The sequence below is a fragment of the Lissotriton vulgaris genome, chromosome 8 (genome assembly GCF_964263255.1).
Source record: "Lissotriton vulgaris chromosome 8, aLisVul1.2, whole genome shotgun sequence".
NCBI classification, from domain to species: Eukaryota; Metazoa; Chordata; class Amphibia; order Caudata; family Salamandridae; genus Lissotriton; species Lissotriton vulgaris.
This window is the reverse complement of record NC_141696.1, coordinates 742,796,810-742,821,229: the sequence shown is the minus strand read 5'-3', so window position 1 is coordinate 742,821,229 and position 24,420 is coordinate 742,796,810. Positions and strand designations below refer to the sequence as shown.

Here is a 24,420-nt window from a genome sequence, read left to right as displayed (position 1 = left end):
AGGAATAGGGGGCTGAGAAAGTGAACAGATGGACTGACTGGTAGCGCTGGTGCAGGAAGGAGCTAATCCATGTTAGAGCCATGCCCTGGATGCCCGCTTTTTTGACACGGTCGATCAAGATGGCGTGATCGACCGTGTCAAAAGCAGCCGACAGATCTAATAGAACAAGGGCTTGGGCCAAGTTCTTATCGGCGCCTTGCCTCAGCACATCCATTACAGCCACGATGACGGCTTCAGTGGAGTGGGCCGGTTTAAAACCGGCTTGCTGGTAATCTAAGAAAGAAGACCCTTCAATGAATGTGCTGAGGCAGCGGGTGACATAAGTCTCCAAAATCTTCCCCAGGTAGGGGAGAAGGGAGATCGGCCGATAGTTGCTCAGAACAGATGGATCAGCACCGTGCTACAACCGCCTGTTTGAAAGCATCGGGGACAGAGCCTGTAGCAAGCGAGTTGTTAAGGAGTGCCAACGGGGGACCAGGACAAGCCAAAAAGGCGGCTTTCATGATTTGAAGGGGACAACAGTAGTTAGGGAAACCTGAGCTGACCGCATGTAACAAGGAGATGAACTCTGTCTGGGAAATGGGAGGGAACTCGTTAAAACAGGGATTCATGAAGGTAAAGAGCAAGCAGTAGACTAAGAGGGGGGAGGGATATTGTTTTTGATAGTAGTGATTTTGTCGATAAAAAATGAGTTAAGGGAATCGCAAAGGACCTGTGAGGGTTGGGGTTGGGCAGTAACCCGGTCGGGCATGGAAAGTTCCTCTACGATTGAAAAAATATCCTTGGTTTTAGAAACCGAACTGAGAATTTTCTGGGAGAAGTAGGAGGTTTTGGCCAGTAAGATAGATTTTTTGTACAGTTTTAATAAATCAACATAAGCAGTTTTTAATAATGGGTCATAATTACGCCTCCAACGGCGCTCGGCTTGTCTAATGGCCAATTTGTCCAGTTTTAATTGATCTGTGAACCACGGCTGAGCATCATGAGGGCGTTTAGTTTTAGTAGTTCTCAGCGGGGCCACCACATCACTCGCATGTTTCAACCACTGGTCGAGGACGTCAGTCTGGGCAGATGTCATGGTCATGTCACTGGGAGCTGTAGCGAGTAGAATAGAATGAAATTCAGAGAGATCAGCTCGCTTCCAGTTCCGCGCAGTGAAGTTGGTAGTAGGTGACGGGCGGTAGGGCAAAACTAACTCCAGTGAGAAGGAAATAAAAAAGTGATCCGACCAAGTGCAGGTATAAACTAGGGGAGGAGAAATATCAAGATTGGCCGTCCACACTTGGTCGAGGATATGGCCTTTAGTATGGGTAGCCACTGAGATGTGCTGTTTACAATTCAGGCCAAGTAGAAGATCCGTGAATTCTTCAGAAAGGCTGCTTTCACAGGGGTCTAGCGGCCAGTAATTAAAATCGCCAATAATGAGGATTTTGGCGGAGTTAATAACTAGCCGGGAAATGAGGTCGCCAAATTGATGGGAGAAAGGAGGCATATTGTCAGGGAGTCGATAGACAAGAACACAAATAAAGGAAAATTTGGGAGAAGTAAATTTCAATGTGAGGATGTCAGTTTTGGGGAGAGTGGTAGTTTCCAAGTTGGTAAAGTTATATTGGGAACGGATGATAGCAGCTACCCCCCCCCCCACCTACTCTACCCGCTGCCCTATTGGACTGTAGGATGTAATAGCCCGAAGGGACAGCAGCGAGGATGTCGGAGGTAGAGTCATCAGTTAACCAAGTCTCCGAGAGGAGAAGAATGTCAATATTACTATTGTCCAACAACTGAAAAATTTCAAGCTGATGCTTAGCCAGCGAGCGGGTGTTAAGGTAGACTATTGACAAGGAGTGAGGTGCTGGTGGCCCAGCAGCGATTGGCAAGATGGAAGAATTGTTGCAAGTAATGGGAGTACGCACATTTTGATCATGTATAGTGTGACGTGCTCATTTAAATCTCTCCAATGCCCTTGTATATAAAACTACAAAAAAAACTTTTTTGTAAAACTGCAATTCATGTTTTAAGATTTTGCAAAGGTCGGGGCATAATGATGAAAGAGGACTTTTTATATAAAAAGTTTTTTAACATGGCTTTTCTGTCTTTGTTTAGTTTAACTATTAGTCACAGACTAATAAGGCTGCTTTAAAACACATTTTAATGTGTTTTCACCTTATGTTGACTGTGTAAAATACATACTGACCACAGGAAAAAATACTGAGTGGGTGATTTTCTTCTTTTTCATACCGGTCAGGGTATTAAAATACCGTTCATGCCATTTCAAATAAAGAAGCATTTGCAATGTAATAGGTTTCGCTTTTCCGAGAGTTTAAGCTATTGGCATGGTAAAAGACAATGCCTTTTATTTATCTTTTTTGATGATTAACACATAAATAAAAGGCATTCTAATTTACAATGTCAATAACTCAAACTCTTGTCAGGGGCGGCCTTAGGCATGTGCAAGCTGTGCACCTGCACAAGGCCGCCAAACCCAGGGGCCGACACGCCAATATATTTCCGTAATATAATAATCCTCTGAGGATGGATACATATTTGCATGGTGGCCCCTGGCAGGGATTTGGCTGCCTCCAGCTCTGTTCCACTTCCAAACACCCTTCCCCGAACTTCACTCCCCCCTCTTCACTGGCCTTCGCGCCTGCGTTCCTCCTGGTTAGTGATTGGCTGATTTTTTTTCCTACCCACTGCTGACCACGTCATGTGTCACAATACCCTCCTCCTCCTAAATGTTATCGTTCTGAGACGAATTCGGAAGGGTAGGAGTAGCCGCAGGTACTGGTCATCTAACTCCTTTGCTGGACGTTTTATTAAAATGCCTTCCTGAGCTATGTGGAACTCCGCTCAGACCCCCTCTTCTGGGGCCCCCTACCTACGCTCCCTGCCAAGGGCCGCCATGAGCCTAGAGCCGCCCTTGATCTTGTAAATGCAAGACCTCAGCCGCCATTATGCTTGGAAAGTGAAAGCATGCATGGCTCGCAGAAAGTTGCTGAAAAGTATGTTGTGCCTGCAGCAGGAGAAACAGAAGTGGGGAGCGCAGATTCCACGCTCCACTCCCAGGTGCACTGCATAACTGGATAAACAATCCAACCAACTTTTCAACGTTTCACATTTCTCCAAATTAATCCAGTGATCAACAGTCTTTCCAATGTTTTTCTCCTTTTCCCCACATCCATAACATAATGTATTTTGGAGGCTTTTCATATTTGCGTGTGCCCATCCGGACTTCTTCGAAAATACGATCCAAAAGACAACAGATAGTTCAGAGCAGCATCTCTTTATTTCACACCCTATGCATTTCGGGCTGTAACATCAGCCCTCCGTCGTGGGTCACTATAAAATTAATTACAGGAAAATTCATCATTGCCAGATAATAACATTTTCCACAATACACACAAGAATCTATACTTCAACACTAAATTATTCACTTTTGTGTTTCCAAGAATCTCAAATAGTGCCTAATCACCATGATCATCGTAATCCACCCTGCAAGCATAAAAATAAACATGAAATAAACATATACCACCCCATGTCCCCTTTAGTTTTGTGGTGTCACCCTCTTACTGCACAAAGCATGCTCTAAATTCATCTTTCACCTTCTGCTAAATACCATTCTTCCTCTGTGTTCTAATAACTGGTTGATATTCAGCACCGAGCACACAGCAGTTCAAACCCTCCTTACACGTTCCTTTCTCCCATGTTACCCCTCTCTCCCGATCAATGCGGAAAAGTCCCCATTTTAATACAGTCTGTATGAACCGCATATCTCTTTGCAACCGTGCCCCTACGTTCTGAATAGCTCGTCTTAACGCTTTACCTGCTCACTCTTTTTTTCTTGGTCGCTCGGCAAGCGCTTTAAGCAACCAAAAAATTCTCGCGTGCCTGGCCCTGCGTTCGAGCCCCATTAATAGTTTGCATGCTCCGCCCCCCTGTAAACAAACCAACAGATCACCTGAAACTACTTATGCTTCCTTGTTAACTACGCAACCCACCATTCTCTTGTTTATGAAAAGAAGCAACGATCGTCTGTGTAATAAACATCATTATAATTTTCATTCTTTTCGGTGCAATGTCTGTAATATATCCAGTGTTGTTCTTTTTATTTGCTCTCACACTATGAACATAATTACTATGAACATGATTACTGCCTTGAACTTTGCGTCTTCCCAGATGTGGAATTTTCAATCTATCTCACTCTTTATTCAAAAAATGTCTTTTGTCCCGGGTGCAAAACCAACATTTTGGGCAATTATATTTATATCATGAAAGGGGTGGTAGTGCATACCACCCCTTTCATGATGCAGTAGGAGAAAGGCATTACCCCTCCCATGCTCATGACGAGCTCAGTTCGTCATGAGCCGTGGAACGCTCACACGCTGGGCTAATTCCCCTGCTGTGCTGAGCGTTCCATTAAACGGGCGTGGTCGTGACGAGCTGAGCTCGTCATGAGCACACGAGAACTGTGGCCCGTGACGAGCTGAGCTCGTCATGAGCACCGGGGCGCTGTGCGCGCCCCTCTCCCCCCAGCACAGCAGGGGAATGTGCCCCGCAGCCAAGGGGTTAAAGAAAATAGTGCTTACAGACAAAATAAGACATACCTTGTAACAACAGAAGTAAAGGGACTAGTCCTCATGCGAGGCTACAAATGAAGACAAGGCGGTACTAAGAAGGGACTAACCAGCCTATTAATGAATCAGAAGCCAGCATTTACAAAGGACAATGACAAACATGGGCAGAGAGTGGGCGGAGCTTCAAGTCCATACTCTAATACAGCATGCCTCGCAGAGCAGCGCATGCGCTGCCCAGGCTCGACCTAAGAAGGGCTTGGGTGGCCACCCCAACCCGATCAACTATTGTGACCCATGGGACATTTTACCTCCTCTCACATGCCCTGCCAAACTGCAGTGCTTCTAGTTTTCACCAATCTTACAATTTCTATAGACTTTAAAATACTAGTTAACGAACATTTCTCTTAAAATGAGTCCAAGGAAACTGAACAAATAATGTTTCATGAAATGGCACGATCCACAAATGTGGGCGACTTTTGTTTTGGAACTGCCCAGGCCTAATTGATCCAAATCTGACCCTGCTTGTGAATGTAACAGAAATTGCAATTGCAGCAACACACAACCTAAAACTAAATACACATATAACCCACATTTAGAAAGCCTACTATCAGTGAACTAGTCCCATGTAAAAAAAAAAAAGGCTTGCCCTTCCATAACACATACACACCCCTCCCCCATGGGTCTTCAGCACCTTACCTCATATTATTCCACAGAGCTACAGGATTGGTGTGCACTGGGCGCTAAAAATCAAAACTGCTGTGATACTTGCAATTATTTGATTGAGATCTGTGGTGCCCACTCGCAGAACCATGCATGAGACATATGCACCCCAACATTTATGTTTTGTCGTGCATAATAGTTGCAGCACTACACTTGGTCTCCTTTTGAAGGCCATGTTGGGTCCATTTATTTCTGAAAAATTCTTTGCAAAGTTGAAAGTGCGCATTCACCTCTCAAGAACACCGGCGCGTGGCAGCCTCTGTGAAAGGATGCGCCTTCTCGGTCTGGTGTTTGGGTCCAGTTTTAACACCGAGCCCAATTAAAAGCTTCATTCGCCAATCCTTCCGAGTTACGTCACAAAAACCTGTGACATTAGCCAAAGGGAAATATTCCTGGCTAAACCACTTATTGCCATGTCATGTCGTAAAGATAAAGTATTTACGGTTGACTCATATAACCTTTTATCTTCCATGAAGACATTTTATTACAGAACATCTGCACTTGGCCGGATGAGCAATAAAGCCCCTCAGTATGTGTGTCGTCCCGGCGGCATTTCCAGCACGTTTGCCCTGTCGTATCCTACCGTGCTTTTTTAGTGGCTGGGCAAAAGACTCCAACGTGTCTAAAGTTGGCAGGATAAGTGCTGCGCTCGAGAGCTGACGCACAGTGGGGCACAGACGACGCAGTCCTGCGGGCGTAAACAGATTTTTTTTTTCGCGACTTTTTTTCCTTTTTTTTAAAATTGGGGTGTGAAAGCTGCGTTTGAGACCGCGCGAGTGTTATTATTTCTGTCGTAACCTCTCACTGTTGATGGGAATTCTGCTGTGTTGTCAAGAGGCTCAACACTCAAAATTGGCTCTCGCCTCCCGCCGCCTTTTACAGAAATTGCAAAAAACGATAAATGTAACACCCGCTGAGCTAGAACATCTGTTTACAAAATAATGCGATGCAAATACTTTGTCTTGCTTAAGGAACCCTTGAGGTTTGAAGTCTGTAATGAGTCTTGGAATACTGTACCGCGGTGAAACGCAAAGCGGCCCTCTCCGAGAGAACTAAAATTGGCGTACGCACATTTATATGCATTGCTTTCACGATGTCAACGTTATTAGATGATGGTGGGATAACACGTTTATTTTTGAAGCAAATGTTGTAAGGTTGAAATGTAGAACATGACAGGTAGCTGTTTCATGCGCACCGTGCCACTTTGAGGGATAAAGGTGTGTGTGTGTGTACATTGTGTTACAATGTTGGCATCTGTGTTCCTTGTATATCTTTACATCTTTTCAATTTTTAGATCTGGTGTTGGCTAAGAGTTTTGACCGGAGGATTTTTTTTTTGGGTAGCGGGGCATGCTCTCTCCCCGAGCTTTACATTATGACAGTGTCGGCTCCATAGTAGCAGTGAAGAAAGGAAAAATAAAATAACTAGGTATTATTTTTTTATTTTTTCCTATTGTTGCTGCTTTGCCAGGCAAGCGGGGCTGCTCTGATGACAGAGGAGCAGAGGGAGGAGTGGTGACCCACTGTAAGTGCGCATGACTTTTTGACCAGCCCTCTGGGGTGGCCAAACAGCCATGTGCACTTTGCAAGTTCTCCAGTCTAGGTGGAGAACATGCCCAGGCTACCAGTCCCGGCCTGAGCACCAAACCATGTTGCTCAGACCAATCACAACGCTGCATTGCAGCACTGTGATTGGTTTAGGTGAGCTTGGGCGCACTGTTCCTCTGCCGGAGTGACAACAGTGGAGAGAGTGGTGAGACACTGCAAGGAGGTAAGTAAATACATCGGGATGCTCCAAAACTGCGTGATGCACAGCTTGTGACACGAAGGTCTCATTACATTTCCAATACTATTCAAATATTATTAAAATTGCTTGTAAACAAACTCAAACACAAGTTAAATGCTGGTTAAACATTATAACCACACATCAGAATGCAATACTGAGGGCGTAATTTACCCTATTCAATGCCCCTGCGGGCTTGTCTATATAGGCAGAACCTCAAGGAAAATAAAAACAGGAATCATAGAACATAAAAGTATGATTCGTAACAAGAACCTAAATTCATGCTTGGCTGCACATTGGGTGAATACATCACACACAATACCCCAGTTGAGATTCACCATTCTTGAAAAAAATGTTTTGACACCAGGCATAGATTATCACACACAGCTTTAGCACGCAGAGACCTATTGGATCAGATTTCTGGGCATGGTGATCCTGGGAGGGTTTAATGATCATTATGAATTGTTATGTTTTCTATGATGAGTTTATACTCACAATATACATATGTTTGTTGATTATACTGGTTATCAGTGACTGTTTTGTTTATGACTTTCTAGAACATATTATTTGTACAAGATTTGCACTCGCACTCCTCTTTTTACCGGACTTGTTGACTACATTCAACTTTATAGTTTACAGCGGCTATTTTGATTGACCCATGGCACTTCTAGCAAGCTTATGGGGTTCTCCACAATGTACTACATTTACGATTTCTTAGGAACTCACTAGTTAGTTCAGTATGTAATATGACTCGGAGTTTTGATGTACGGTATCGTTAGATTAAATACAGCTCACCACAATTTTAGAGGGTACTGCAAAAGATTACTATTACATGCGTGGTGACTGATTTAACAAACAGGAGCACTGTGCCTTCTTGTAAGCACACCCTTACGTTGTTCGGTTCACCAGCTCTGGTATGGTTGACATTGTTCATGGGTGACAATAACGTTTCCGTCGTTTTTTTGCACTTTTTGAGCTCTTTGGCTTTTTAAACGCTCAATACGCCTATACGTCATCACGCACGTAGGAGGCAGCGATTCAGAACAGTAGAGCGAGAGAACTGTCGAGAGTACTGGAGGTGAGCGCGTTGCACAGGCTTTTGAACAGTACTATTGTTTGACCTGCTGTGAAACCGAGGTTGGAGAACTGACGGTTCAATTTGTTTTATATTTTTGACAGCCTGGACGCTTCACATTTACATCTATCGGTAATCTTCGGCATCACGAATTCTGTGAGCATGAGTATCTCTTTATTGTTTGGCAACCCACTTTGGGTTACATACTCACATACTTTTTTGCTCTTGCAGAAAATCGGTTATCAGATGCTTGCTTCCGTTCTGGGTAAGCATGTTAGATAGTATCCATTTGGCGGTCTCACGTGAGTATGCACTGTTGGTTATTGATAGGAGCTTTCTCGTATGATGGCTCTTGTTTTTTTGCACGGAGGGACAATGGACCACAAATTACACATTTTACACACTTTGGTTGGTGCATGTGGCTAATTGGGAGCACCTTTAACTTCTTGAGTGCAAATCTAATTACCTTGAAATGTATAAATGCTGATGCTTTTGAGACATATGTATTTTCTGTTGTAGTTCCATACGGAGGAATTCTTTAAAAACACCATCTTCTTTACTTTGTTGTTACGGAATACCCCTGAAGAAGGGTTGACTACAACCCGAAATGCATTCGGATTTATTTTCAAAGTTGTAACTTATGATTTTGTAACCTTGAAACCTTGAAACATTGCGTTTGCATGATATTGCATCACGGAGCTATAAGGATGTATCTGAGTTTATGTAATGCATATTGTATTATCAGAATCATGATGAATAAAAGGGTATTACGTTTAACCAGCATTTAACTTGGGTTTGAGTTCGTTTACAAGCAATTTTAATAATATTTGAATAGTATTGGAAATGTAATGAGACCTTAGTGTCACAAGATGTGCATCACACAGGCAACCCAAGCCTTGTATTTACTTATTATTACCAAGGGATTATGGCTAAACCCTACGGCGAGATAGCACGCTGCAACGCAGCTAGGACCTAAGTAACACAGGTTAGACCTTGAGTAAGAACGTTTACACAGGTGTGCAGGTCCACCCACATACAAAGAACTTTATTTAAAAAACATTTTTTAAACCCCCTTAGCCCTCCTCCCCGCCTCCTCCCCACCCTGCTCCGTGCCAGCCGTTAATAGTCATGGAGCGCCTATGCTTAGGGTATACTGAGTGATTCAGTATATTTTCTCTCAGTTCACTGGTCCTGACTTGGGGAAATCACTGCTTTCATTACCTGTTGCCATTGTTTAGGTTGGCCAGTGCTTGGCTGCTGATCTTGCCGGGTTTCACCGCCACTAATTCTTCCAAACCGGCCCGGGGACTCTTTCCAGCAAGGTCAAAAGAACAAACCGGGATTAGAAGTCGAGGCAGTAACTGTTAAATGGCGCCTGATGCTTCGCCACACTGTATTAAGGGCATATGGAGTAGTTCTTTAGCAGTTTAGAGATTACCCCATGATAAATAGGTATGTCGTAATGAAGTAGCAAGAAGCTGCCTTAACAGGCCTGAGCTTCACAGCCCTCTCTCCCTTCCAACTGCTGTTGCCAGATGTGCGGGTGAAAGTGCATGGGGAAGGGCAGTATCTGAGGTGAAGAGGGCCAATTACCTTAGAAAGGGTACAGACAGAGACAACCAATTGTTAGCCACAGGACGGTGCACTGGAAGAGCAATAAGTGTTTCCCTACTTTTGAGCAGTCACCTGCATTTATCGCAATGAATCTTGGTGGACCTCTTCTATCTTTACCTCCAGCCTAATATGGGCTCTAGTTGCAAAAAGTGTGAACCCGGAATCTCTGGGACCTGGGTACTAGACGATATGCACTGAAGTGGTCCTAGTGTATTAGCAACTTGCTCATACGAGGGAAAAACACAAATAGAGTAAATATTCAACAATATAAAAATGAAGGCAAAGGAAAAATAACTTTCGACCAATGTTATTTAATAACATTGGGAATATGCTTTTCATATAGATAGACATTCATGGGAAACCAGTCTAAACAGGGTATACAAATCACAAAAGTGGTGCCCTAAGATGGGGGGGGGGGGGGGAGGGGGAGTGTAAGAAGGTAAGTGATGGGAAGGAAAGTTTTGTGGTGGTGACACAATATCACAAACAGTTCCAGGTATATGTTTGTTATATACCGGATAGCCACAATCTAAACATTTATATACATATTTGCCATATAACACATGGGGTCACAGTTTATTTATCACTGTTGATCGGATATTGGCAGGTGTTTGTAAAGTCGACGTTTCGACCCCTTTTTCTGTAGGTATCTCGAACCTTACTAATGGGGTCTTCATCAAGACTGGAGTGGAGTGTTAGGGGCTGGGCGCACAATGAGTGTAGCAGCGGGGAGGGGAGGGTATTTCTCTCACATTCCAATCGTGGAGAAAAACGGGCTCCAAGGCTCTCAGGCACAGTGTAAAGGTAGGAGTGAGGAGTCACTGATTAGGCGTCTGCCGTGTGCACAAGTGCATCCTTCTTAGGAGATGATAGCCTCAAAGAATCAAAGTAAATGCATTACAATCCTGCGTTAATCATAGGGATGGACGTAATGAATCCGACCTGCAGCTGGACAGCGTCTCTTGAGGCCTCAAGAGAGGCCACTTGTGCACACGGCAGTCGCACAAGCATCTCCAGTTGATGGGATCAGTTCTGTACTCAAACCTTATTGTCTTCCCTCCTCCTCAGAGGATCCACAAAATCCAGAAGATATTTTATTCATTCCTGGAAAGCAAAATACTTTCAGTCCTGATCGTTTTATAGTCTTACGCCTGCTGGCTTTCTGGATCCTCCTGGTCACACATTTGCATTGTAATATGTGTGATCTGCATTGGTGGCTACACAGGGAGTGGTTCCAACACATGGGAGATCAGTCTGACATCATTGTGGTCTCCTGGAACACTGGCAGGCGTGGTCTTGGAAGGGGAAAGAGCTAAACCTTTACTGAGATGCCCTTCAGTTTCCCTCCAATTGTGGCCACAATAGTGACAGATGCCTCCACTCTAGGACGGAGAGCACTTCTTGGGGATCCAGAGATCAGGTGTCTCTAGTCGCCAGAGGAGCCGTTACTTCATATCAATCTGCTAGATCTGTGGGAGATTTGGCTGTCACTCAAGGCCATCCGCCCATCCATTCAAGGTTGGTTGACATACAGTACGACTGGGATGTGGTACGTGAAGAAACAAGCAGAAGTAAGGTATCCCATCCGGTGTCCAGATGTATTGAGGCTGTTTTCTTGGTCACACCACCAAGGAATATGGTTTGAAGCAAACAACCTGGCAGGTTCTCTGAATGCCAGAGCCAAAGCTCAAGTCAGCATTATCTTGCTGATCACAAGTGGAGTCTTCTTGATCTTCGTCAATTGGGGTGTTCCTCAGGTGGACATGTTCCCCTCTTAGAAAAAAGCTTAGTGCCAGCAGTTCTTCGCCATCCAGTGTCCATCTTTTCAGTTAAGATACAACTTTCAGCTGCACTATGCATACACCCATCCTTCAGTGGCTACTGTGAAGAGCCTTGGGGGACATGTTTAAATTAAGATGAAACTTTCCGCTGCACTATACATTTCCCACCCTCTCTGTACCAAACATTTCTCAAGTTCTTAGAAACAGTCATTTAGACTGGGTCCATGTAATTCCAACTGCCCCAGATTGGCAGAGCACAGTGTAGTATGTAGTCCTTTAGTCCCAGCTGCCATCTGAGGTAGAGCTCTCCCAGTTGGGCGATGTGCTGCTCCACATTCAGCTGCCACTGGAGATGGCAAACACCATCCTGTCAGTTCATGTTCCTCCCATAAAATCTGTGTATTCTGGGAGGTGGAACAATGTTGTTTCATGGTATGCAGAGATCATGTTAGTCCTGTTACGAGCCTGACTATCCAAAGTCCTTCAGTTGCACTGTCTAACTCAGATAGGGTGTGCAGTGAGCACTGTTAAAAGGTATTTGGCTATATTGACTTTTCTTTCCTCCTTTCCAACCTTCCCTGTTCATGTTCCAATATTGTGATGCGGTTCCTAAAGGAGTTGACCAGTCTGTACACTCAGGTTCCTTTTGTTGTGGGTTCCCCAGTGGGGTCTAAATCTTGTTTTAATGTTTTTGATGGGATCTCCACTCGAACCCCTTCACAGGTGTCAGTTTGGGTCGTTAACTATAAAGAAGGTCTTTTTGGCGGCCATCACTTTGGCAAGGCAGATTAGTGAGTCACAAGTCCTGAGGGTCCACCCACAGTTTACAAACTTTTTTTCCTGACAAACTAGTGTTGTGTACCAGGGCAGCTTTCCTTCTAAAAGGGGTTACTCTTTTCCACCTAGGCCACTCAATTACCCTCCCATCCTTCTACACTTCTCCCCACTATCACATAAAGGGGGAGGAACAGCTGCATCATTTGGACTCTAAACAGGCAGTGTAGGTGGGCAGTTTTTATCTAGACTGCACTAGAGACATCTGAATAGACCAATTCTTTGTCAGTTTCTGTGGCAGTAGGAAAGGAAAGATGGCACAGAAGTGCACATTATCACGCTGGATCATCCTTTGCATCAAAATGTGTTATGCAGTTGCCAAGAAATAGCCACCTGAAGAAATCTAAGCTTACTGCACCAGACTCCACGTCTCCCCATTCTGCCTTCAAAAGAGGCCGCCTGCTGTGGAAATCTGCAAGGCAGCAACCTGGGCGTCTCTACACACTTCCACCAAACATTACTGCTTAGACTCGAGGGTGGATAGGGTTGGGCACTTTGCCAGGTCTGTTTTGCAAGATTTCCTCCTCTAACCATCCATCAGCCCTCCTCTGGGAATGGTAATGCTTAGGAACCTATTCAACTGGTGATTAATCCGTAGATGGAAGAATACATTGGAAGAAAAAGTAACCGTTGGTAAGGATCTTTCTGGTAGATACTCTGTCTACCTGCTGATTCTTAACTGATCCCACTCTCCTCCCCATTTGATAAATGGAATTACGAATTACAGGAATAGGATTGATAACGTTCCAATTAGAATTTGACGCTGCACGTTCTCTATTCGATGCAACTCGGTCTGGTCTCTTTCAAGGTGGAAAAAATTGATTATATCCGATGATGTTACCTGGAGTGGGTGCTCTATGGCTTTGGTGATGTCTCAACATTTTTCCGACGTCGATACAAAGTCACCGTCCCCCATTGGTAACACAAAGCTTTGGAGTTTTCCAGATCCAGTCTGACACCTGGGCTTGTTCAACTTTTGAGGAATCTGCAGGTAGATAGAGTATCCATCCGAAAGATCTTTAACAAAGGTAAGTAACTTTCTCCTTTTAGTTAAATCTTGTTATCTAAAGTGTTGTATTTTGATGTTGTCCTCGAAAGCATGTTTTTTTGATCACTCCTTTAGCGAAGTTGATCAACGGTTGTTTGAATGTTTGCGTTATAGTTTATTTGAAGCAATCACACATGCTTGCAGAAACACAAGAAGTGCAAAAGAATGTTCGAGAAGGTGTTACAAACGTGCAGTTTTTTAAAATTATAATACTATGCAATACCATGTTACTTTGCACTAAAACATCTTCTTTTGCTATATCTGTGTGTATATTCATTTTTGGGTGTTCTGGTTTTGTAAGTACTTTTTAAAGTTAGTAGCAAAGCCTGAACGCTACAATTATATTTCTGACTAGATCACAAAATCCATATGACACTTGTAACAGTGGTCACTGATTGATGGCATTCAAAGTGTATTTTATCTTTTTGTCATGTTTGCTTATTATTTTCCATTTGTTGTCTGTTCCTGCTAGCAATTCGAGACTATGAAACTGCGCAGAAGAACAATGACGATGACCAAGAGATCAAAGAGGGTTTGGATCGAGCACAGAAGCTACTGAAACAGTCTCAGAAAAAAGATTACTACAAAATCTTGGGTATTAAAAGGTTAGTTTTCCTTTTGTCTCTTCTTGGTAACTTCAAGTCTTACAGTATCTTCAAAAGGAACTGCTGCTTTAGCAAGTAAAACCTTCCAGGATGGTAGGAATTTAGCAGCATATGCCAAAGACTTACCGACCCTTTTGGTTTCCACTCATTTTTTCATATTTTATCCACTTTTGGTGATCCACAGAAAGTATCACGAGTGCGGTATATGCCTGTGATGAATTCTTGCTAAAGCACCCTTTGCCGCTTTTCTAAAGCTGCAGGTTACTCTTGGTCTGGTACTCTACTCAGAGTTCGGCATCACACACCAGGAACAATATAGATTTTCCATAACCATAGTAGACGGAAAATCTGGATTTTATTAAAGACACAGAGACCAATATTATGCAGTAAATACCTTTATTGCCGCCACCACCATACAGCAGCATCTTTAAAGCTTCTAGAACTTAGAATCTTAAAACATCCCAAACATAACTAAACCATCCAACAACCTGTCCTCTTTCTTCTTATCTCTGTATCATCTTTCACCCATCTAGCCAGAGTTGGTGAGTAAACAGCCTTATGTGGGTGTCTGAAATAAATAACTGTTCCACACCAGTCTTAACAACATCGTCTTGCCCTCATATTCCTTGACATAACCACACATAACTTTTGGCTCTCATCAAAATATGGATACAAAATTGATGAATAACTTGTTTTAGTTCTCTGTCTCTCATAGAAACATATTCCTTCTGGGGTCAAAGATCTAAAAGATACCTCCAAAGCACTTGCATACGAAATCTTACAGAAAGACACCAAGCACAACAGCATTGTCAACTTCAAAGACAAATCCCTCAGATTTAAATCAGCATTATAGCTCTATAATTCTAAAAAACTCAAAACCCTAGTAATTTCAAAGGGCTATATATCTAGTACCTGGAGGTTTAGCAATTATTATGCTCCTTTACAACCTTTTCACCATAACATCTTGTCCCACTGAAAAACTATTCACCAAAATATGACCCACTGCAATAGCAGATCTATACATGTTCACTGTCCTATAAGCCAGACACTTTGCAAATAAGTTTGACAAAACATTTATAAATTGTACTACATCAGCTGAAACGGGATCGAGTTCCATTTTAATACACCAGCTGAGCCATTTACCTCAAGCCAATCTATATGCCTTGCTAGTCCATGGTGCCCGTTACTCTTCACTGAGTCTCGAAGCCTCAGGTGAAAGTCCTGGCTTTTAACATACTCTCCGGAAAGTTTCCATCAGTGGCGTAACGCAAAATCATTGGGCCCACCTGCAGAATGTAAGGTGGGGCCCGCCTGAGTCTCCCATATCGCACAGGTATTTATTGGCCTTGGAGTGGAAGGGGGCCTCAGAAGGATATGATTGCATTATGCCCTTGCCTTTGCTTCAACATTCTGCATCATGTACCTGTGTGGGATGGCTGTCTTACCGATGTGTTTGTACTTCCAGCTGTGCTCTGTCTCTGGAAAGCCTTCAAAAGTTTTGATTCTGATGGATAATAGCACATACATGTGACCTTTACTTTTTTCTTCTACTTCGGGGCTATGTTCAGGTTTGTTCCTGAGTGTGGATGGCAGTAGACTTCATCGTGTGAAGTATGCCAGTGTACACCCGAAGCTTCCACCTCAAAAATGCTCAGATATAGCAAACCTTGCAGGGTGGTGGAGATGTTCATACTCTTGTTCCTTCACTCGAGCCACTCCCCAGTTTACTGAAGGGTTCTCATTTATAGCTAAAACTCTATAAGGTGAGTGGTCAGTTCGAAGGTTTTAAAATGTTGCAAAAGTTAACAGAGATGTTCCATGTGAAGCTCATTTACACCCTCCCCTGCAAACACACAGATATAATGCTGCTCACTCCCAAATTAGTTTGGTGGCCCATTATCCTAAGTCCAGAAATAAAAGCAGGCCTGAACCATATTTCTCATCTTGGTCTTTAAAGCTCCACTGTGTGTAGCCCACCACACATATTCATTCTGGAAAGTGAGGTTGGCCTCTTCCTTGAACGATTAGGCTACAGGCCTCTGACGGTTTGTGTAAAGAAAATCAGGCCTGGCTTTTCTGCAGCTCTATAATACAGAAAACAACCACGCTGCCTGCCTGTTGGTGCCAAACTCAATACAGTGCATTTTCATGCAATTTTACACTCAAAACACATTCACTGAGCAACCACTTGGGACTACTCCATGTGTAGAGTCACAGTACCAGCAGTTCAGTCCGAAGAGATGAGCAGGGGAGCACTCCAAAAAGGGGTGTGATTTCTCCCACCAGATTTGGTTAGAGTTTGGGTGGTGATCATCTTACAGTCAGGTCATCATGCAGAGGTAGTGCCATTTAGTCATTATTCTATTGAATCTCTCCTCTCTATGGGGTGGTGCAAGCAGCTTCTCTCCACTGCTGCTGGGGAGTTGCTCACACAGTGAAAGCACCCAGCAGCTCTACTCCAAGTCGGCAGCGCTCCACTTCTGCTGCACAAAGTGAGCATGCTCAGTGGCTGCTGTCCGTGGTCTCCTGGGTGCTGCTTACACAGTGCGTATACTTTGTAGTTCCTCACCAAGTAGCCAGGGTGTAGCTACCATTTGTGCAGCAGGTGCAGTGGCACTAGGCGCAGTGCAATTAGGGGGCCATTGAATCCTGATAATTGCTATATTTACTACCAAAACAGCAGTCAAAGGGGACATTTTCCTTGCTTGCACCAGGGCACTAGGCATCCTTGCTACGCTAATGCAAGTAGTTGTTTTCCTGGGTACCCGTGGTGCGATGACATTAGACATTTTCTGTACTGTTGTATGACCTATTTTGTCATTATAGAGGCTAAAATCTGGTGCATTAGCCAAAGAAAACTTCTGATAGGGTAGCAACCAACCCTAGTAGGTGATCAGGGTACTATCCCACTGTTGACACTGGCATGACCTGCAAACTATGAATTCAAACCCCAGCAGGGCAAATTCTGTACTACATTCTTCCGAAGTCAATACACTAGTTAACATTACATTTAGTAACTATAGCCAACGTTTCCACTTTTCCTCTTATACTGATTTTTACATAGAAATACAAACTGGAAACAAAGTGTTTCCTTGTCTATATTTACTTTTAGGATCTAAAAATATCCCAAAACTATGACTTCTTTTGAGTGACCTTTCATTTTTGAAAAAAAAGACTATCAGAGCAATGTCTAGGCAGACTGGAAGCAACGGGAACTTAAAAAGAGATTAGATTTCTTTAAATAAATGTTTATTTGCTCACGTGTCTATACAATAAAGTGAATGTTTTTATTTGAGCGTAATTTGAGCGTATTGCAACAACCCAACAGTCACCCACATGCACGTGTGTGTGCACATTTACAACCATGTGAAAATATAGAAATTGCAACTTTAACTGTGTCAGAGCACAAAATAAATATGCCTAAACCCTGAGAAGAGAGGGGAAAGATAAATTTGAATGAATGCGGGTGGAATTTTACAGCACTAATACCATATTTTATATTTATAGATTTCGATTTCCCTCCTGCTGTTTCTAAGCTCTGTTCATAACAAGGATTAGTATTACTGAACCGTCCAACCTTAGAAAGATGGCCACTAAATTGGAGTAGGTCAGATTCTAATTGGTGCCTTGCAGTTTACCGTGGACTCGCCAGTAGCATTTGGTTTTATTTGGTTTGGAATTTTCTTAAATAGCAAACACAGTGGCCCGTGTGAGAACTTTTAACAAGATAGCCCTAGCTGGAAGGATTCACTCTTTTGGCACGGCGCTCCCTTGTGTCTTAATTCACAAGGAATGCTCGGTTCTGAGGAAGACCTTGGAGGGTCCTCTGACTTTAGTCTGTGTAATGCAGCGTGATATGGGGGTCTCTAGAGCCAATCCAGCTCATTGGGTTTCCTCCTGCCCAAGAAGGGTGTCGCTCACCATCGCTCAGCACTAGAGTCCAGGATTAGATACCAGAGTGTCCCCTCGCCTCACCCCTGAAGAGCTTGCTCGCATAGTAGAAATGCAACTCCTCTCGGAAATACAAAATCGCACAGTGTACTGTACACATAGGTAGCACATGCATGCCCTCACAGTGTAATAATAAACCACCCTACTCAAAGTACACTTGCATATACCTGCACATTCAGTGGGTGTAGCATTTAACACAGGGTGATATATACAGCGACTTTTCAGCTGGATGTTGCAGTACTCGCCCAACCTTGCATATTCGGTGGCAGGCACAGACTGCTGACGCCGTTGCATGTGCAGTTTACACTGTGCATGACTAACGCACCCTGCCCACATCGAGAAGAACACACAGCCAGCAGCGCAGCAACCACCAAATGTGAACACATGCAGTGAATGAGGTTACGCAAACTGAGCCTTAGAGGGCATTTTAATGGCATGCCACCATGCAGTGCCATCACAGCATGCACGGTGTACTACTGCATCAAACTAACTGTTCCCAGTCAGACCCAGTAAGTGTACTGGCCTGAGGGGGCCACCTGGAGCTTGGGCCCCCCCCCCACACCACGGGGGCTTTGCGGGCCATGGTTACACCGTGGTTTCCATGCCACCAGCTGATGCTGACCTGCCTATACTAGACTGTGTTCTTCCCTCTGATGAGCTTGTAAAATCTCTGGGAACACCTGTAACAACACCAGAAAGCCTACACTCATTTCCAACATGATTGGATAACCATGCCTGAGAGTTCCAAAAAGGAATGACCACCACCACTGTCTCCTTCCATCTGCAAATCATCTCTGTTACTCTGCCGATCATGGCAAAAGGTGGAAAAAGCATAAGTATGAAGGCCTCTCCAAACCTGTAGAAAAGCATCTATCCCTGCTGCTTCCGGGTCTGAATGCCAACTGTAAAACCTCTCCACCTGAGCATCGAGTGTATTTGCAAAAAGATCTACTTGAAAAGGACCCCAAAAACGGTTCAAACCTCTTAACATACTTCTTTCTAACATCCAGTTGCGGGAATTGTGAAAATTCCTTGAAAACCAATCCGCCACCGAATTTGATAACCCTAGAATGTGCTCCGCCTGAACATTCAGGCCCCTTTCCATACAATACCCCCAAAACTCTTTGCGAAATCTGCCCGTCCCTTTGAACGAGGACCTCCCAGCTAGTTCACATATCTCACTGGCGATACATTGTCCATTCTCAAAACTACTGAACACTTGGCAGTCTGATCTACAAAGCACCTGATTGCAAAATAACCTACTAATAGCTCCAAATAATTTATATGCAAATCATTTTCCTGCTCCATCCATCTACCACCAGTTATTAGCAATCCACAACTTACACTCTATCCTTCCAAGCTTGCATCAGACTCCACAACCAAATCTGCATTCTCTCCAAAAATTACGTGCCCACTACAAGCTTCCATATTCCTCAACCAGCAAGTCAACTCCTGCCTTGCTTCCTTTGAAAGACAAGGGATTCATTGAAGTACTCAGAGAATGTTTAAGTGCTTCGATTTCAATCTTCTGTAAAGCCAGATAATGCAAGTGCCTCAGGAAAACTGCCTGAATAGTAGAAGATAAAAGGCCTACAATACGGACTAACATTCTCAGAGAAACACTGTTCATCTTTAGAGTATTTTTTATCTCCTACTGTATCCTCTTCAGCATCTCCTTTGTTAACCTCAGAACCTCTTTCACTGTGTCTACTACAAAACCAAGAAACTGTTTGCAGACTTGGAACTAATTCGAACTTTGTTTTGTTTATCGCAAAGCCCAAATCCTCCCAACAGTCTCACTGCTAGACCTGGATGCGAAATTGCCTTCATCCTGTCCTGGTCCATAGTTAAAATGTTGCCCAAATAAAGTATTAGCCAAACTCCTCTCCCTCTCTCTCTCTCACGGTCTCTCTCAAATAAGCAGCTACTGGCCAAAGGTCTTTTGTAAAGCACCAGGGTGCTGACGAGAGACCGAAAGGCAGACCTACTCTCTCTGATGATCCTCCCATCTCGGAACAGTCCGATAAGCATCTTTCAGATCGAAAAGAGTCAACCAGTCCCCTTTCTGCAACACTTCCTCCAACAAGTGCATCCGCTCCATCTTGAAATGATGGTAAACTACCCAATCATTTAGTTCTCATAAATTTGTAACTAAAAAAAATCCTTTGTCCCTTTTCTCCACTAGGAATATATTGCTTAAGAAACCATTCACCTGATTGTCTTCCATCACAACTGCTCCTTTTGCAATCAATTCCTGAATCTCCAGATCTAGCAACCTCATCTGAGGCCCACTGAATACTATCCTCCTTAGCAAACAATTTTGCACCGGTATTCCTACAAACTATTATCGAAATCAACAAACTGTCTCTAGCACCCAAGGACACTTTGTAATCTGCAACCAATTTTGGTAAAACTGGGTAAGTCTGCTTCCCAGTTTTAAGAGGGTAACCAAAAGGTCTGATCTTACCTGTTGGTTCTCAGTTCCTTCTGCCCCCACAGGTGTACCTTTCCCAAGCTCTCAGCCTCTTGGTGTAAAATCTGCCTCTACGGTAAGACTGCTGTCCCTGATAGTTTCTGAGTCCCGGAGGAAATGAGCATCTGGTGATACTTTGGCACGGGCGGGGAACCAACTTCTTGTTCTCCCGGCCATCCCCAAAACACACTCCTGAAACATTTTCTTAATCTCTTTCTGAGATTTCTGAAGTGAGCTAAAAGCACCCACATATCTAGAAAGACCCTTAACAGAGGCATAGCCAAACAGTAGACCAGTAGCAGAGGGGCCCTCTTTGTTACCAGCTAGGTCCACCAGTTTAGGATCTATTTTTAATAGAATGCTTTTTGTCTTTCATTGGATAATGCAGCATTGCCATTGCCTAATGGAAAATTGGCCTCTGAATCCACTGACCTAGGTCATCTGCATCAACACAATTCTTTAACACATAAGTGTCCTCAGTCATGCCATAAATCTTTGTAAGTGGACCCACGACGTCTAAAAGCCTGTCCTTGCAGGATCTCAGACTTATGGGCAGCCTCTGCCACTTTGCTTCCAGAGTTATGGGCAGCCTTTGCCACAGTAGCAGAACAGAAATGCTCTTCTTCAATGCTAGGGGTCTTTAACACCAGCATTTATAATTTCCTTTCCATTCTTTCTGGAAAATCTAATGTAATCGTTTCAGTAGCCTTATTAAACCTTTTCCCCAGAGAAAGATCCTGTGATCCCTCACCTTGCTCCATTCTCAAGGAACAAATTCCTAAGTTTCTACTAAAAGCCCACTTTAGATCCAAACCAACCAGAAATCGTAAAGAACACACTGGAAATATTTTTGAAGAGCACCCAAAAATTATTCCCTTATTATTAAGATGCCTACATTTGAATTAAAATTTCAAAAATGCTCATTTAACTTTGAATGACACAAAAAAACAACAGTTATTCAACGCAATGAAATACCCAAATAGCCAAGCGCATCAAAACGCAATGTAAGTACTGCCAACTGAATTCTCCGCCGGCTCACAGAAATAGCTCAGCAAGGGTCAGTTTCTTTCGAGTGAATAATCCTGTCGGAACACAAACATTCTGACAGGTACATCCTGTTCGGCGTCTCAACACAGACACAAAAGATGTCCGAAATGTATTGAGCTCTTTAGACACGGGTAGCTGTCTAGATTACAAAGACCGCTACCACGCACAGCCGTGAGCCTCAACCGCTTAGAGTGACGGTTGGGAACGCAAAGACTACACAGGTAGACCCAAATTGTAAAACAAATTTATTTAACTCCGGAACCCTCATCAACAACTGCTCCCCACCACAGCAACAGCGCAGCAGACTCAAATGTACAAAAAATACCAAATCTTCACACATCTACATTTGACTATCTTAAATGTAAATACACTTATGCCTATCACTCATACAGACAAGCCACAAAAACATAAAAGGTAATAAAATTACACATACAAGCAGAAATGAGTAAACAGCACATATGAACTGAAATGTCTGAGCTGAAGTAATAAAAGAAGCAAGAGGACAGGTAGCTGTTTTTAGGTCTCGACCTCTGCCAATGCCCCTGGCATTGCAGACGTCGAGACATATAGAGGTAAAACAGGAAAGCTGAACCAGGCGGATTACGCCAAGTGCATGTGCCCGTGCACGCGCTTGCCGTTTGTTGCCACAGAAATGCCGAGAGCTTCACCCTTCAAAGGAATGCTCTCCCTGCCCCCCTCTGTACAATGCCTCTTCTCTCACCCTTTCGCTATCTCCCCCGCCCTCCCACCTTCAGGCTCTTCCTCTGCAGTGCACTCTCTCCCTCCTCACCCCAACATTTGTCTCTCACACCACAGGCTGCTGCTATGTAATTTGGAACATAGCTTAAAACTTGTTAACTAAAATCTTGTGCATCAAACGTGCCACTTGCGCTGCATTTGAATGCTCCTTTGAGCTGTCTGTTGTATCTAGACGTATCACAAAACTAAAACATAGCGTAAAATAAAACAGGCAGACCTATTGTCTTTGCCAGTCCTTGTTAGCAGTGTCTGCCTTTCTGATTGGGCCTGGGATGAGGCACTTTTTGTTGAACACTTAAGATATTCTGCAGCTTTAACAAGTTCATTGTATTTTTCTGGATCATTAAATTAACTGACGTCCCACGTTTGAGCAATTCATATTACTCTCCTGTACCCCCTAGCCTGTGCTCGGAAGTAGCCTAAGACGACCGTAAAACCAATTGCGCCATATTTGGCAGAAACATTATCTGCACTGTATTTTATTGACAAACTGAACAGTGAAAAGACTACCCTAAGAGTAAGGTTCCAGGATCAGCACTTGTACTTGTACTGCGGTTTACAGACCTAAAACTACTGTGGTAGAAATTGCTCTTGTGGAACATTGCTGGGAAGCAGAGGCAAAGGTGGTAGATGTCTCACTTCTTAGCTTTTGCAATTTAATTTGTTTGCAGGAAACCTTTATAACTTAATGAATTTCGAGCTTTCAAAGATTTTGCATTATTTTCAGCTAAAGGAAGTGTAAAAGGTGGCATAATGACATAATGACAGAGTTCACTAAACATGGGCTACTGGAACACAGCATAGTAGTGTCCAATGACTAGGCATCCACAAGCATCAGACATCCACAAGCGTCAGGCATCCAAAAAGGGTCTGGCATGCACAAGCTTCAGGCATCCACAAGCGTCAGGCATCCACAAGGCATCAGGCATCCACAAGCGTCAGGCATCAGGCATCCACAAGCGTCAGGCATCCACAAGCGTCAGACATCCACAATCATCAGGCATCAGCCATCCACAAGAGTCAGCCATCCACAAGAGTCAGCCATCCACAAGAGTCAGCCATCCACAAGAGTCAGCCATCCACAAGAGTCAGCCATCCACAAGAGTCAGCCATCCACAAGAGTCAGCCATCCACAAGAGTCAGCCATCCAAAGGCATCAGGCATCCACAAGCGTCAGGCATCCACAAGCGTCTGGTATGCACAAGCGTAAGGGATGCACAAGCGTCTGGTATGCACAAGCGTAAGGGATGCACAAGCGTCAGGCATGCACAAGCTTCAAGCATTCACAAACATCAGACATCCACAAGCGTCAGACATCCACAAGCGTCAGACATCCACAAGCGTCAGACATCCACAAGCGTCAGACATCCACAAGCGTCAGACATCCACAAGTGTCAGACATCCACAAGCGTCAGACAGACATCCACAAGCGTCAGACAGACATCCACAAGCGTCAGACAGACATCCACAAGCGTCAGACATCCACAAGCGTCAGGCATCCACAAGCGTCGGGCATCCACAAGCGTCGGGCATCCACAAGCGTCGGGCATCCACAAGCGTCGGGCATCCACAAGCGTCGGGCATCCACAAGCGTCGGGCATCCACAAGCGTCGGGCATCCACAAGCGTCCGACATCCACAAGCATCAGACATAACAGCTCTTCTGCCGGGCCTTCCTTCACTGCCCATTCTCGTCTCTGAGCCCACAGCAGAAGGCGTGCAGTGTGTTTTATTTATTTTACTGTCCATTTCAAACTGACTTTGTTGGTCAAAAAAGGATAAACTTCTAACTCGCCCTGACTGGAATCAGACCCCAGATACTTCTTTTTGCACGCAGAAATATGTGGTGTAGTTAACTTGCTGAGGTGCCTTCTCTTCATGGCTGTATAGAAAAAAAACTGTAAGGAGGCAGTCAAAACAATGAGCACACTGGTAGTCCGGCATCTCAGCACTCACTGTGCCCGCCCGCTCAGAAAGCACAAAACTGTCAGATAAGACGCTTTGCCTATGTGCAGGAACTAAGATCTGAACTCCGGTTTTGTGCCTTTAAAGCCAGAGGCCACATGCCCGCCTCCTTTTGTTTGGTTACAGTGATTAACATCTGCAAATTCATTTATATTAGTAGCATAACACAGGTGCTCCAGGTGACTCATTGAAA

The 24,420-nt window shown here is 43.9% G+C and overlaps 1 protein-coding gene across 1 annotated transcript in view; it reads left to right on the top strand.

The window, feature by feature from the left end:
* DNAJC3 (DnaJ heat shock protein family (Hsp40) member C3) overlaps window positions 1–24,420 on the top strand; it is a 251,087-nt gene that overhangs the window by 202,982 nt on the left and 23,685 nt on the right. Inside the window, exon 10 of the mRNA XM_086934645.1 lies at window positions 13,901–14,033. Within this exon, the coding sequence (XP_086790771.1) occupies window positions 13,901–14,033 (133 nt within the window). The remainder of the gene's footprint in view (window positions 1–13,900; window positions 14,034–24,420) is intronic.